The 15919-nt window shown below is 38.9% G+C and overlaps 1 protein-coding gene across 1 annotated transcript; it reads right to left on the reverse strand.

Moving 5' to 3' along the window:
• Positions 1–5674: 5674 nt before the first annotated feature.
• Positions 5675–14991, reverse strand: LOC126493841 (acidic mammalian chitinase-like). Its single transcript, XM_050130969.1, is given in 8 exon segments — positions 5675–6473; positions 6476–6485; positions 6570–6689; positions 7501–7686; positions 7947–8070; positions 8246–8370; positions 9777–9833; positions 14812–14991. Coding segments are annotated over 6 exon segments (699 nt in total). The 5' UTR covers positions 8368–8370; positions 9777–9833; positions 14812–14991; the 3' UTR covers positions 5675–6336.
• Positions 14992–15919: the final 928 nt, after the last annotated feature.

Raw genomic sequence — 15919 nt, forward strand, 5'->3', positions numbered from 1 at the left:
TCTGGAGTTGAAAGCAGTGACTAGATACATGCCATGGACTCCTCTTTGGATGCCTACCTAGCAAAAAGGCTTGCAGGTGTCTTTATCAAGAGTATCACATTAACTCCTCATGATTTAGTGTCTCTCTAAAGTGTCACCAGAGATGCTTTGTTCTGCAGTAGAACACAATTAATGCAAAGACCCGTAACTTGTCAATATGTGGAACATAGGAAACTGTAGAATGCTTATTCCTAAATGAGATATCTACATCACACCTCTCCTCTCGAGACTCAGGGATAACCATAGAAGAGGTTCTCAAAAGATTGTAAGAGTCATAATCAGTGGATAAATACAAGAGAGCAGCGTTTTCTGGACACGATCAGAAACATGTAACATCACAAAAGTTGTGACAGCATACACAAGAATAACATGCCATAGCACCATCTATAATCTCTACATCAGCTCTCGCCTCCAGGTTCCTGCTATTTTTTTTTATAATTTTGTCTGACTTCCTTCAGTGACGGACTTTGATGTGGAAGTATAAGTCAAATAAACCCTTACCTCTCCAATTTACTTAGGTTATGGTATTTCATGGCAGCAACAGAAACACTAAGACAAACTAGGACCAGGATAGTGGGGTATTGCTGTGACAAACATGATTATGCCATTTTGGGGAAAACCGTGGAAAGACTTTGGAACTTTGGGCTAGAAAAGCCATTGAGTGTTGAGAGTGAACCATTTTGTGGGAGCTTGGGAGATAAGAATTTTGAGAGCAGAGCAATGATAGAGGAATGGGTTGTAAAGTTTCAGAGAGATGTTTAAAGACTATCAGGGCCATTTGTTATTTTGATTTAAAATTCTGTGGTTCTGATCATTTGGGATTGGAAACTCAAGAGACCAACAATATTGAAGTGAAAACTTTGCATTACTGGGAAAACTGATGCTCTTTGATTGAGAAATTAGCAGTGATTAAGAAGAGACTAGAATAATTGAAATGAAATTTTCCAGAGTGCGTTTTTTTCAGTCAGCACACAAAAGCTGTCTTCCAGAGGTGGCCAAGGTTGTATCTCTTTCTGGTAGCCAAAATTTGTAGTGTAAGAGTTACTCAGATAGTACTGGTTTTGATAGCAGGACATGAAGAAGTCATGGGAACAGCTGAGGTTTGGCACTGTGGGAGTTCAAGAAAACTCACTGGTGAAGGTATAGCCAGGATAGTAGCTGAAGGCCCAGGAGTAAAGGCAGATAAATTGAGGCTTGACACCATGAGAGAGTCAAGAAGAGGGCATTGGTGAAAATGTAGCCCAATTGCAGCAGAGATCCCAATACTTTGAAGATGCTGGTACCATGGGATTAGTATTAGCTCCAAGAACAGCATCAAAGGCCACTGAAGCCACCTGAAGCACGGAAGACAAACTGTGTGTCAGTAAAGAGAGAAAGACCTTCCAGAGGTTTCAAGAAGATCAAGAGTGAATCCTATACTTTGGACCTAGAGCTATTTATATGTTGTTGGAGTTTGATTTTGCTTTGATCAGACTGTGACTGTGTAGTTTTTCCCTCTTGAAAAGTTTTTTTAACATGATTTTAGTTTTTTTAAAAATTTATTTATCAAAAATTTCCATCTCCTCCCCTCCTCCCATTTCCTTTCCACCCCACTCCCTCTCCTCCTCCCTCTCCAGTCCTAAGAGCAGTCAGGACAGAGAACATGAGCAAGAAAGTCAGGACCGCAAGGGGTGCATCCACTCACTGAGACAATGGGACTGATCTAATGGGAGTTCACCAAGGCCAGCTGGACTGGGACTGATGGAGCATGTGATCAAACTGGAATCTCCGAATGTGGCTGACGATGAGGGCTGACTGAGAAGCCAAGGACAATGGCACTGAGTTTTGATTCTACTGCATAGACTGGCCTTGTGGGAACCTAATCTGTTTGGATGCACCCGTTCCTAGACCTGGATGGAGGGGGAAGGACCTTGGACTTCCCACAGGGCAGGAAACCTACCCATGATATCTCTTCCATTTCCCCTTCCCAGAGAGATGTCATTGGCCCACCTTAAGCCCTCCTTGTCACCTAGCCTCTATGATGTGATTTTTGTGTCAAGTTGACAAGGTGTCAATTGTGCTGGAAAGTTTTATGTCAACTTGACCCAAGCCTTAGTTATCCGAAAAAAGAAAATCTAACAGAAAAAAATGTCTTCATAAGATCAAACTGTAGGCAAGTCTGTAGAGCATTTATTTATTTAGGGATTGATGGGGGAAGGGCCTAACCTATTGTAGGTGGTGCCATCCCAGACTTATGGTCCTGGGTTCTATAAGAAGCAAGCTGATCAAGCCATGGGCAGCAAGCCAGTAAGCAGGACCACTCCAATGCCTCTGTATCATCAACTCCTGCATCTAAGTCCCTGCCTTGTTAAAGTTCCTGTTCTGAATTCCCTCAAAGATAAACTATGATATAGAAGTATGAGCTAAAATTCCCTTCTTCTCCAACATGGTTTGGTTATGGTGTTTCATTACAACAATAGAAACCCTAATTATAACCATTCTCAACTTGACCACATGTGTTCCAGCAATCAAATTCAGAGCTCAGGTCATTAAAGTTTGGTGGTAGGCACCTTTACCTGCTGAGAAATTGCTCCCTGTGTGCTGTCTTTACAATAGTTATTTTACTTATTTTGTTTTCCAAGTACCTGGATTTTTTTTAAATATGGTATCTTTAGAAGTTTATACATTCTAAGGTCAGAAAAAACTAAGTTCTCTCTTGGACATTGTATATGCCTCCAATGAAAAAGAAAGACTATTTAAAAGGATAGCAATAATGAATAAATGATAAATTCAGCCAGCTGACCAACTTCAAGATGTGCAGGCCTCAGTGCAGAAACAAAACAAGACAAAAATCCAGGAAATGCTATCCTCCTGCAACCTTGGTAGAACTCTGAAACACAGCTTGCTCCAATACTGAGGGGACTTAAGAGTAGCAGGACACCCCACTCTATAGGATCTCCCCAATGGGACAAAACCCCCAGGCACCTTCCCCAATTCCCTCAGCTTTTCTAGCCATCCAGCAGGGAGTTTTCTGTGGTTAGGCTCTCCCAAAACCCAAACACATTCACTGGATCCCCCAAGCTACTAGCCACACTCTGCATAAGAGCTGAGAGCTTGCTATAATACTGATAGGGGCAAGAGCTTGCTACAACATTGAGGGTATTAAGAGAGAGCACCAAGAGAGCAAACCAGGAGAGAAGACTAATAGAGAGGCTTTTTGAGATAGACATTGACAGTACAGAGCAGACCAAGAAAAACTCCCAAACACTCAGACAGCCACAGCAAGGATTGGACCAATAAGCAAAGACACTGTTGGCCTCTTTTGAAGGAAGAGATGGGTAGGCTCCAATGCAAGAATTCATCCAACAGCCTAAAAAGCGACATAGTAACACTAGAACTCAGTGGTCACACAACAGGAAGACTTGATCATTTAAACCCAGAAGAAGTAGAAGAAAATGACTTTAAATGTAACTTTATGAAAATGATGGAGACTTTTAAAGAGTAAATGAAAAACTTCCTTAACGAAATGGAAGAGAAGACAAAAAAAAAATTAAATTAGCAAATCCCTCAAAGAAACCCAAGAAAAACAAGAAAAAGCAATAGAACAGGTGAAGGATACAGTTCAAGACTTGAAGACTGAAATAGAGGTAATAAAGACAATATAAATTGAGAGAATTCTGGATATGGAAAATATAGGTAAATGAACAGGAACTACAGAGAAAAGTATAACCAACAGAATAAAAGATATAGAAGAAAAAAATCTCAGGCACTGAAGATACTATAGAGGAAATAGACTTATTGGGCAGAGAAAACATTAAATCCAACAAAATCTTAGCATAAAATATTCAGGAAATCTGGGACACCATGAAAAGACCAAACCTAAGAATAATAGGGGTAGAAGAGGGAGAAGAACTCTAGCTCAAATGCACAGAAAATATATTCAACAAAATCTCTGCAGACAAAAAATCAAAGAAAACAAAATAATATACATAATACAGACCCTAAATGTATTTTTCATCTTTATATGACTTATTTTTCTTTACTCCTTTAATCTATGACTCTGTACTCTTTTATATTACTTTTAATATCTCTTTAAAGACTTTACTTCTTTTTATAACTGTCTATACTCCTTTTTGGGTATGTGTTCTATTCCTTCATTTCTGTTTCCTCTCTAGTTCTTAGAGAGTGTGGTGCCGTGTGTTGCCTGTGGGGAAAATCTTCTGGGATCCTGATAGGTATGGTCACTGGTGGATTCATGTAAAATGTGTTTCTTATATTAGGACCTTAGATTTTAAAATGGGAATGAGATATGGTGGTAGATGAACTTTGCAAGAGGTAGGAAAGCATAGTTTTAAACTAATAGCTGCTTAATTGGTCTCCTGGGAATTGGGGCAGGGTATGAAGAGAGGCCACAACTGAAGGTCTTATGTTGAGTTTGAGGTGAACCTGAGGGATTGGTCTTGGAGTATGGGTGGAGAGGTGGGATCTGAAGTTAGCCTCCCTGCTTCTCTATCTGGAGTGGCCTATGAGGTCAGGGATCTCCTTCTGGCGTTGGGGATGGGATAAAGCAACAAGTGGGGTAGGATGTTCTAGAATGGAAAGATCTGTAGAACCCACTGGAGATTGGGAGAAGCACAGACATGCAGTGTATTTTCCTTAAAAAAAACATTAATTCTCTTATTTATTAATTAATTAATTATTTATTTATTTCCACTTGAACTCTCAGTGATCTCCTTCCTGTTTGAAATATGGCCTCTTCCACATTAATTGTCTTCCCTTGAATGACACAGTGGGTTTGACTATTTAAGCCCACATGCATTGTAAATTATTGCAAGATCACAGATGAAGGAATTTTAGGAGAATTGTCACCTTACTTGTGGGAACATGAACAAAAGTGTCTCTTCCTTCCCCATTGTTTCTGTTGGAATGTGAACCTCCAACATAGGCTTATAGGTCTGAATATTGGTTCAAGAGCAGGTGGAAATCTTTGGGAAGCTTGTTGAACTTTTACAAGTTGAATTCTGGAGAGAAAAGTACATCACCAGGGCTAGTCCTTGAGATTGAACAGCTCAGCAGTAACTGAACACTTTCTGTTCTCTTTGGTTCCAGAATGTGACTGCTGTGTGACCAGCAGGTGCCTGATACAATGTCTGCCCTGCACTCTGTCTCTTGAGAACTGCAAGGCAAAAGAAACCATAGCTCCCCAAAGTTGGGTTTTCTCAGAGTTGTTTGCCAAAAACAGCAAGACAAATAGCTCAGACAAAAGTTAGCCATCACCATATATGAATTTTCAGTGGAAGGTGAAGCCTCATGATGACCCCCATTATTATGAATGATTCTCTACTCAAACTGTTAGTACCTGTAGTATAAACAGTAACAGCAATACAAAAAAACTATAGAAAAAGAAATAACACCTTGGTTGATTAATAAAGCCTCAAGAAATACTCTTTTATATTGGCAGAAATTATATGCTATATATTATACATATTACTGACAATGGTTCTTATTGTTTGCACAAGGCACAGTGGTTAGCCTAAAAACAAGACACACACAACAAATGGACTCAGTTTGTTCTATTTATATAAATTTGAGCATACATAAAAATAAACAAGTGAAAAGTGGACAGCAGGATGAGAGGTGAAAACCCAGGGGAGGGCTTGAGGGAAGGTAACTGGCAGGGGTTGGAGGAAGGGCAGGGAGGAGGGAAGGGATATTATGTGTCTTGACTAAAATCACTAAAGAAACAAAAGAAAATAAAACATCAGGTATATTTTGTGTTCTCATGTGATTGCCTGTCTTTGTATCTTTCTTCAATGACACATTTACAATGTAATGTGTCTTGCGTTATAAATCATATATGACACTACGTGCTGACGGAAGCCACGTATATAAAAGCTTCTTATCCAAAAGATCTTGTTACAAACAAAAATTAAAAGGTCATTCTGGGAAAAGAACTAAAGTCCTCTTAATTCATTTCTGTCCTGTTTTTCCAGGGAGACAGAGTGAGGCAGTGAAGATGGCCTTCACAAGGAAGCCATCAAAGAAACTGTACAGTAAGAGTCAGTACAGTTTCTAAATGTTCCTATACATCATGAAATTTAGGAATCTTTGCACGTCCCTTTGAATGCTGTTTCCCTTAAGGAGTGAAAGACAGTAGCAAGGAACTTTGGGTACTGGACAGCATCAGGATATTTATCCCACTGGAGATGAGCAACGGGATGAAATAGGAAGATTCTCCCCGTGCAAGGGTGACACACATGTCAAGGGTGCCTTTGGCTCAGTGAAGGGACATGTTTGTACTATTGCATAACCCTGCTGTCACTTACTTGCACTGGTCACCTTGAGGGCTTCCTTCACTGTAGAGGTCAGAGGGAACTTGCCCTGGTTACAGAAAGAGCCACTGAAGTCATCCATGCCAAGGGCCCAGATCATGGCACCTCCAAAATTGTTCTGCTGAGCCACTGGGCCTGGTTCAGGAGAGAGGGTAAGAGTCATTTTGATTCTTGCCACTTAATTTTGGGGCTTCTGTGCTTTCAAGGGAATGAACATACCTTGATAAGAAAGCTCTTGACATTGTCATAGCCAACCCACTCATTCCCTTGGTAGGCATAGGGCACTTCCTGAGAGCCTTCCCAGCTCTGAGTGGCTCCTTTTGTGAGGAAGGTACAAACCTTTAAAAAGACAAGAGATCAAATTTTTAAAATATTATGCTAAAAAAGAAAAATGTATTTTGTTTGGTATTTTTTGTGCCTCATTTTAAAATGAGTGTTATTTGTAATTAAAGACATTGAGTTACATTTTAAGTGGGGCTGATCAGTGAGGGAAAATTCTCTACAGCTAAACTATATCAAAGGTGAATTTTCTTTCTTTTTATTCTCTCTTTTGTTTACATTTTGTTTTTTTCCCATTTTTTGTTTTAGATACAGTCTAGGTCTGTATCACACAGTAAGTTTAAACTATCATCTCTCCTGCATTTTGGCCTGAAATATGTTTACAGGTGTGAGGCATCACAGTTATCTAAACTATTTAGTCACTAAGTAGTCACAACTTTTCCCCAAACCTTAGTAAATGGACCTAGTCATTTTCACCAAGAAAAGAGCTGGTTCACAGAGGAACACCCAGCTAGTGCTATCTTCAGATGCTCATCTAATGTTCAGATTTAAGCACTGGATTTAGAGAATCCACATAGTAATATACATTCTTTGATATAACTTTCCTCTGTGCTACTGCAGATACACATCAGTATGTGGTCTGTTACATGAAGAAACAGTATTTAATGTTAAGCACTGTATATTTGTATAACTGAAGAAGTATAAATTAAAACATTTTATAAATTTGGAAGGACATTTATTAGATCTAGTATGAACTGGACAGAATGAATATTCAGATTCAGCTGATTCCAATCTTCCACCCTCTGACACCTGGCTACAGCCCAGTTCTCAGCCTGAAACTGAAACAGCACAGGATGGCCAACCTACTGACCTCATAGTAGGCCAAGACCCCAGATTCCTGTGTGTAGGGACCTTCAGGGCCAGGGCTTGAGGTTGGGGCACCAATTCCATTGTTAGATGGGTCAGTCAGGGAGAAGGTCTGTGCATATGTTGCGAATCCAGCAATAAGCTTCTCAGCTGTAGCTCCATTTTTCACCCAGTACTTCATGATGTAATCCTGAAACACAGCAGGCAATTAAAACTCCCAGACAGCTGCTGAAGACCTGTGGCTGTATATGTTAACTTCCCAATAGCACAGATTCTGTGATTAAAATAATTTTAGAGGTTTTTCAAAAACATATATCTAAATTTATTGTTAATGATTTATGACCAGTAGTTTGAGAAGCTGTGTATGCTTCTAGATATTTATTGTATTAATTTACTCATCATTTAGGTTGTGTCTAGTATGGTCTGCATTGCATCTTTTCAGGAACATACCATATTAAGGAAGGCATTGGTGCCAGTGTCAGTTGGGGATTTGTACAGAGGACTGTTTTTTCCGGTGTATCCTTCCTTATAGTCATGAAGATTGTAGGTCATGACCAGGATGTAGTCCAAGAACCTTGAGGAAAAGAGACTCTTAAATAATTTCTGATGAATATTTTCCACACTCATTCAGGAAAAAGACATAATTTCCAAAACTTGTACGCAAAGCATTGGAGCAGCAAGACCCCTATGGGTTTGTGTCCTCTGACTTAATTCCAAGGGATGAAAAAAGAGTAAGAGGGACCACTTACTGGGATAGCTGGGGTATCTCATAGGCAGACTCAATGGTGGAAATGATACCAGCTACTGTAGCAGTGACCATCAGCCTTGGCTTCTTGCTTTCCAAGGATTCTTGCTGAAAGGCTTCGGACATTTCCTACAGAACATTTATGGATACTTCACATTCATTTTGCCTATTCACATGTATTATAGATGTATATACAATTGTATAATAATTAATAAAATGCTTTTAACATTTTGCCTCTTCTTAACATGATACTGTATCAAAAAAAACCTCATGATATATGACATTAAAAATTTGTCAGTTATCTAATAAACATGGATATTAGAAAATCTAACTATGCCCCACCTCAGTGTCTTATCCAGTCACCTACAATGTAGAGTCCATGTTTCTGGTCAGAGCTTCCCCAGCCATCAGTACTCTGCCTGAGAAATTTCACTAGCAGGCTTTCCTCACAGCCAATTTTCTCTGGTGGAAAAACCTGCTTCTACTTTCTCGGTAGCTGAACTATCTCATAAGGCCAAGATTTTATGGAATGAAATGTACAGTTGGCATAATACAAAGAGGAAGTTGGTAAAAAATGGTTCATAAGTATAATTAAGTTACAGAGAAAATCAACATGTGTTTAGGTCAGCTCTAATAAACAAATTATTTTGGTATGCAAATTATTTTCAACCAATTGCTACAGACATTGCTATTTAGATCAGTGGTCATTTGTCTAAGAATTTTTACAGGATGGATAGACCAAATAAAATGGGCTTACCACCTCACCTCAAATATTAAACCCCTATATATTGCATTATATGTGCATTGATTTTGTGTATTTCCAAGGGCAGATCGAGAAGCAAGGACTAGGAATCATAGCAGTGTCTGGAGGCATGGCTCCCTTGAAAACAGAGGAGCTGTGTTTGATGAGTAGTGCTATTAAATAAAGGCACATTGGAATCAAACCCGTGAATAACTCAATTTCTACCTCTGAGCCCTTCTCCTGGCCTCTCTGATTTTCATCCTGCCTCCTTCCAAAATCATGACTTTCCTCAGACATGGTACCTTAGTATGGTTTTCTTTTTTCTACTCTATAATTCCTGATTTTCCTGTGGTGTTTTCACCAACCAGATATCTGAGCTAACTGTGTTTATTTTTTCAAATGTCTTCCAAATACAGGGAAACTTATAAATCTTCTTATCCATAAGATTCCCTTTTATTTCTTTTCTCCTGAACACAGAAAAATGGAAAGACATTTGTCACACCTCTGTCCATGACAGTTTTAGGAACAGGCTGTTTGAAAAGCACTAACTCACAGCTCAGAGGATGCTGTTCATTCGTATCATTCCAAAATTAAACACGAGAAAGCCAGGGTATCCTTTTCAATATCTTCTACTTACTATTTAGGCTCTAGTGAAAGATTTAACTGAATTTCAAAATTCATGAAATGACATCTTTAACGCCCATGGTAATGTATTGAAATAACAGAACTCATATAGAATAGAACTAGCTTGTTTTCATATAAATGAACCAGAGACTCTGAACAAAGCACTTACGGGGCAGATCCAGTATTGCTGCCTCCAACAGCCAGGAGAGTTATCATCTCGTTGTTCCTTTAAAGAAAAAGTTAAAGATGAGAAATTTTATACTCTGTGGGTCTCTCTTTTTTAAAAATGTTCTGTTACCTGTACTAAGACTTGTATTAGTTGTTGTCTAACATAATCCATCATACTATAGTTTAATCACATTGCATGACATAAAGATTTATATATTTATATATAATATGTACATTATATTATTTATATATACATATAACAAACTAAATATATATTTTAATAAATGCAATTCAAGCCCTTTATGCTATAATCCAATTTTCAATTTGATTTTCTGGAAATAATAAACTGACAGGTATTTATATTCCTATAACAAAAAAGTTAAAATTAGCTTCTATTCTCTTCTACAACTAGTTTTGTTTAACTTTCAAATACTGTATACCATAGTAATGTGAAATGTTATCTAAGTCCTTGTCACCTGACAGCTGACTCCTGAGCCAAAAGGGTGAGTATCGTATGCAGTAATTTTTCTTGAAATAATGTCTTATGCAATACATAACAGAAAGCTGCCCTTCTGCATCACACCATATGCTAAAATTATTTGAAACTGAAATTATTGAGTAAATATTAGATGTGACTTTATCAAATGATTGCAATAAAGCATGTAGTAAGCTCCATAGCAGTGGCTGTGCATGATTTTTCTTGAAATGAAATAAAAACAAAGGCAACAAATTTAAAAATGTATACTAGGATTTAATCTGTAAGGCAAAGGTAAAAAAAAGAGGAACCATAATAATAAAGGATGAAGCTTGGAATGGAAGAAAACTTTTGTAAGCCATACATATAATAAAGGATTTTTATAATGATGTAAGGAACATTTGAGATCCAAGTTAGAGGAGGAAAGGTAGTCCCTTGTTGGAGCCCACAGAAGTGGGTCTGCTTCCCCTTGACTAAAGGTCAGAGAGTTTAAGTCTATTCTTGTTCCTTCAAGGTTATGACAGGAGGTTTGACCCAGGGTGTTGCTGCCTGTATGATATTTGGCCTAAGGTATGGTTGCTGCTTGTTCTGAGTAACAACAGAATACTTAACTCAGGATATAATTACTTGGTGTTTCAGGTACTGAAGAGGTAATTACTCTGTTTGTTGTTTGTATCATGCTAAAGAAGTCTTTTGCCTTCTTCCCCTCTTTTTGATTGGGGTATATAAACATATGGAAAATAAATGTGGGAGGATACAGTATTTACTGGGTTGCTCTCCCAACTCTATTCTGTGTCTGTTTGTCTATTTCTTTTGTATCTCCATTTTTTCTACCCCCTTTTCTTAATTTTCACATTTCCCTCTAAGTATGGAGTAATAAGCTGGGTGGGACCCAGCTGAACTCTGTCACCTGGATGCGGGATATGGCAGTCCCTCCCCATCTACCATTTGCAAACTCTTATGCTTTTCAGTCTGCTAGAGCTGCAGTTCCCATTCAAAGATTAGAACAGGCAAAGATTAGAAGGTCTGTTAGGCAGACCTTCAACACTCAAAACGTATAATCTTTCCTGTCTCCCATAGCCTGCTTGAGCTGCTTTTCTTGAGCCAGGTAAACTGAGAAAGTCAATCCCTCCAAATTCCATGTCTTTAACTCTGGAGAATGTGGAAGATTACCCACACTAGTGACCCAGCCCATGCCAGAACACAAAACACTTCATGCCTACTTGCAGTGGCTTCCCCCCACAACCCCATTTGTGCTTTCACATATTAAAAGTGATTTTCTGAATAGAACTCTGGCAACATAGCAAATCAGACCAATAATAGACAAATAAGATTGCAAGAAAGATTCTTCTATACGAAAAAGAAATTATTACTGAAATGAAAGGGCATTCCACTGAATGAGAGAAAACATTTGCTAGGCATCCATCACTTAGATGATTAGTGACTAGAAAAGTGGAAGAAAAAAGAACAAATCTTAAATTTGAAGAAAATCAAATAGGCTAATTAAGCAATGCAAAGGGATTGTTTATACATACAAAAAAGAATAACAAAGAACCAAGAAACACTTAAAGAAGTGATCAACATCCTTAGCCATCAGGAAATGTAGATGAAAACTGCTCCAAGCTAAGCAGTAGTGGTGCAAAGCTGATGGGGTAAACAACCCATATCTGATTTTATTTAGGGCCATGCTATTAGATGATATCAGTCCCCAACATTGATCAGGTGGCCAACAACCTGAGACCAGAAAGGTCTGAGACACAAGGGCAAACAAAATAGAACTGTTCTGCTAAAGGAATAAAGTCATAAGACAACTAATGACATTCTACTGTACTACAGGGAAGTGCCTTGATCAGTCATCATCAGAGAAGCTTCCTCATGCAGTAGATGGGAACAAATACAGAGACCCACAGCTCGGCAATGTGCCAATGTGCAAAGAGTGAGAGACCTTGGAATACTTAGTTCTAAGCAGGATGGCCTCATCAAGTCCTTCCCCTCCCAAACCCCCAGAATAGAGGGAGCCCTGAAGAAGAAAAGGCAGAAAGATTGTAAGAGGCAAAAGGGATCAAGGACACCAAGGAAGAATGTCCAATGTCCTCTAAACACAGCAGCACTAACAGACTGGCAGGATGCTCAGGGACTACACAGGTCTGCAACAGATGAGGTCTCAGAACTGAAAGGAGAGGTGGGCACAAGCCCCTTCCCTAGCCCAGAAACTACTGTCAATTGATAAATACTCCCAAATGAAGCTTTAGTGTTCTCCAATGGGGTCTCACTGGGGCTATACACTACTGTTAAAGATAGGCTCCTTTTGTGTATTTAAAGATATACAATAAATTCAGTGGTGTCTTTGGAGGTACTTTGTCTCATAATGTTTTGTCATGATATTTTCTTAACCTTACAGGTTCTTAGCATATATAGCATATGATGCCTGGTGGTTTTGTATTTTTACAGGGTTCTTATGTATAAGAATGCTAGTCGGGCGGTGGTGGCACAGGCCTTTAATCCCAGCACTCGGGAGGCAGAGGCAGGCGGATCTCTGTGAGTTCAAGGCCAGCCTGGTCTACAAGAGCTAGTTCCAGGACAGGAACCAAAAGCTACAGAGAAACCCTGTCTCGAAAAATCAAAAAAATAAAAAAATAAAAAAAGAATGCATGTATCTCTGTGTCTGTATTTGATTCTGTAGTTTTATCTTAGGCTCTTTTCCATTTGTTTGTTTTTTGTCTATTGTGGTTTGATTGTTTTTGATTTATCTTATTTTATTTTTCATTATTCCGTAGATGCTTGTTTAATATTTAACCAGAGATGGAAAGGGTGTGAATTCAGATGAGAGGCAAGGTAGACAGGATCTTGTAGGACTTTAGGTAGGGGAAACTACGCTCAGATTTAGTGTATGAAAAAAACCTCTATTTTCAATAAAAGAATTCAATATAATAGTCTGTCAAAAAATTCAGAATGACTACCATTAAATTATCAAAAGACAAAAATGATTGTTTTTATCTAGCACAATAAAGCAAATATGCACGCCTGGTGTGTATGTAAAATAGTGCAGTCAATTTAAAAGTCAGTCTGATGAGCACAACTTTTCTGTGAATGTGTCTAAAATAGTCTAGACTGTAGGGGAAACTCTGCCCAATGGGGGGCGTGTTCGCCTCGGGCTAATGTTTACATATAAATCTGGTGGTCTGCCGGCCTCTCTTTTTTTGTATCTCCTGCTCATCGCTGGATCCCTGATGGTGTAAGCTATTCCTTCATTAAAATTTGCTGTTTCATATTAAGCTAGCCTGGTTATTACGCCGCCTACACTAGACCTCACTGCAGAGGCACTTGCATGTCCCCTTTCCCTAAAACTCTATACTCAATAGCTACATAAAAGAATCCCTTCAAATTCCCTTCAAGTGACAAATGTATAAGTAACATATTGTACATTTTAGGTAGCTATAAAGAAAATGAAAACTTTGAAATTTTGCAGAAATCTATAAAAGTGAAAAATTACCAAGAGAAGCAACCTACGTAACATGATAAAAGTAACATGTTATCTTTTGCATGCTGATGTAACTGTTTATTTTCCTGGTGTTTACTATTAATACCTTAGGACACAAGAGAAGAGAAAGTGAATGATTTGGATAGTGGGTAAAGCCCGAGAACAGTGCCATGAAGGTTAAATGGCTGTGAAGAGGAATATACATGTGGAGTAAATCTTTCAGCAGGAAGATGGGTGAAACAGAGGAAAGGAAACAGAGGAAAGAGAACCAAGAAAAATGAAGTGCGTATGAGAAACCCACTGTGCAACCTCCTAATAGGAAATACAGTTAACCTTTGGGAGAGTAGGCACACAGAAAACCTACAAGATAAAGCAGCACCTGACTATAGGCAATGAGGCATTAAACAAAACCCATTTCAAGTGTGAGAACCTCTCTACAAGAGTCACTGATGAGAGAGGCCACAGAAGCTGCAGAATAGTCAAAGTTTTTGCCAATGTTCTTGGTCTCACTTATGAAACTATATGATGAGTCTATAAGGGTAGGTAAGAAAAGAAAGACTAGAAAATTGTTATAAGAAAACAAAAGGGGCTGGAGATATGACTCAATAGTTAGGAGCTCTGGATGCTCTTCCAGAGGTCCTGAGTTCAATCCCCAGCAACCACATGGTGGCTCACAACTATTCGTAATGAAATATGGTGCCTTCTTCTGACCTGCAGGCATACATGCAGTCAGAACACTGTTTACATAATAAATAAAAGGTGTTCTCTCTCCCTCCCTCTTTCTCCTAAAAAAAAAACACAAAAGAAAAATTAAATAAAGATGGATTCTAGAATACCAAATTGAGAAATTTATCATTGAAATGAGTGTGTATGGATACATGCCAACCATGTACTGAAACATTCCAGGACATGGACAGGATGCAAACGTTTGTTTTGTGTGGTAAATATATACAGTTTCAGTTAATACAAATGTAAAAAGATGGCATTGTCTGGGATCGCACATTTAAAAATTGCTTCTGAGCCACATTTTAGAAGAAGAGACACTATTGACATCAAACAAATAGTTTTCCCTTCTCTGACCTGTTTTTCAGGGTATGTAAAATTTGGTAGTCAGTCAAGTCACCCATTCTTCTTTGTGTGATTCTGTTGTTCTGAATCTCTGCAAAGGCATAGATGAGGTGAGAACACAGGCAAGGATCAATATCACCAACACTGAAACTGCCCAGTCCTGGCCTGTCCTGGGCCACATTGTTGTAGTAGCACATCAGCTGGTAGGAAGAACCTGTGGAATGTGAAGAGTAAGAACTACAGTATGCGGCAGGTGACAGTGGGGTCTGCTGACTTTTGTTCCTTCCTCTTCCCCTTCCTGTATCTCAGGTACCTTTTATCTCTGAGAACCAGATTGTGTGAAGACTCTTGAGCATGAGTCCAAGGTTTCTAACTCATGCACCAGGCTCTCACTGAGTTTTGTTATTTAGAATTGGTAGAGGTCCATGTTCAAAGCTTGCATGAGCATAGGAGCTCATAAGAATTCATGCTCACTATTCCTGAGAAGCTCTACAGTTACCACTTCCTTAACACTCAGAGGGAAACACTGCTGAAGACAACACAGATGGCTGAACTAAGAGCCATTCCTTGATGATAACCCATCCCTTTCCCTGGGTGATTTATCTCCTCATACTGTTTTACAAGTACACTAATATGATGGTATAATGTAGGAGTCTCTTCTGTATGTGTGCTGCTTTCATTGGTTAATGAATAAAGAAAATGCCTTGGCCTAGTTGATAGGATGGAACTTAGGTAGGCGGAGGAAACAGAAATGAATGCTGGGAGGAAGAAGAGCAGAGTCAGAGAAGCCATGGATCCTCCACCTGAGACGGACGCTGGTTAGAATCTCCAGTAAGCCACTGCCACATGGTGATACACAGATTAATGGAGATGGGTTAAACTAATGTGTAAGAGTTAGCCAATAAGAAGTTAGAGCTAATGGCCAAGCAGTGTTTCTGTGTGGTTATTTTGGGTGTAAGCAAGTTGGGCAGCTGGGACAAACAAGTAGCCCCTTTTTCCTGCAACAATGGTATACTTTTAAAAGGACACACAATAAGCAGACATATGTTGTAAAAATAAATTTGATAACATAAGGCTTATGGGAGGAAAAGACTTTGTCAAGAAAATGAGGTAACATCAC

The sequence above is a fragment of the Alexandromys fortis genome, unplaced genomic scaffold (assembly GCF_014885135.2).
Source record: "Alexandromys fortis isolate MF-2015 unplaced genomic scaffold, M_Fortis_MF-2015_v1.1 scaffold_356, whole genome shotgun sequence".
Lineage (NCBI taxonomy): Eukaryota > Metazoa > Chordata > Mammalia > Rodentia > Cricetidae > Alexandromys > Alexandromys fortis.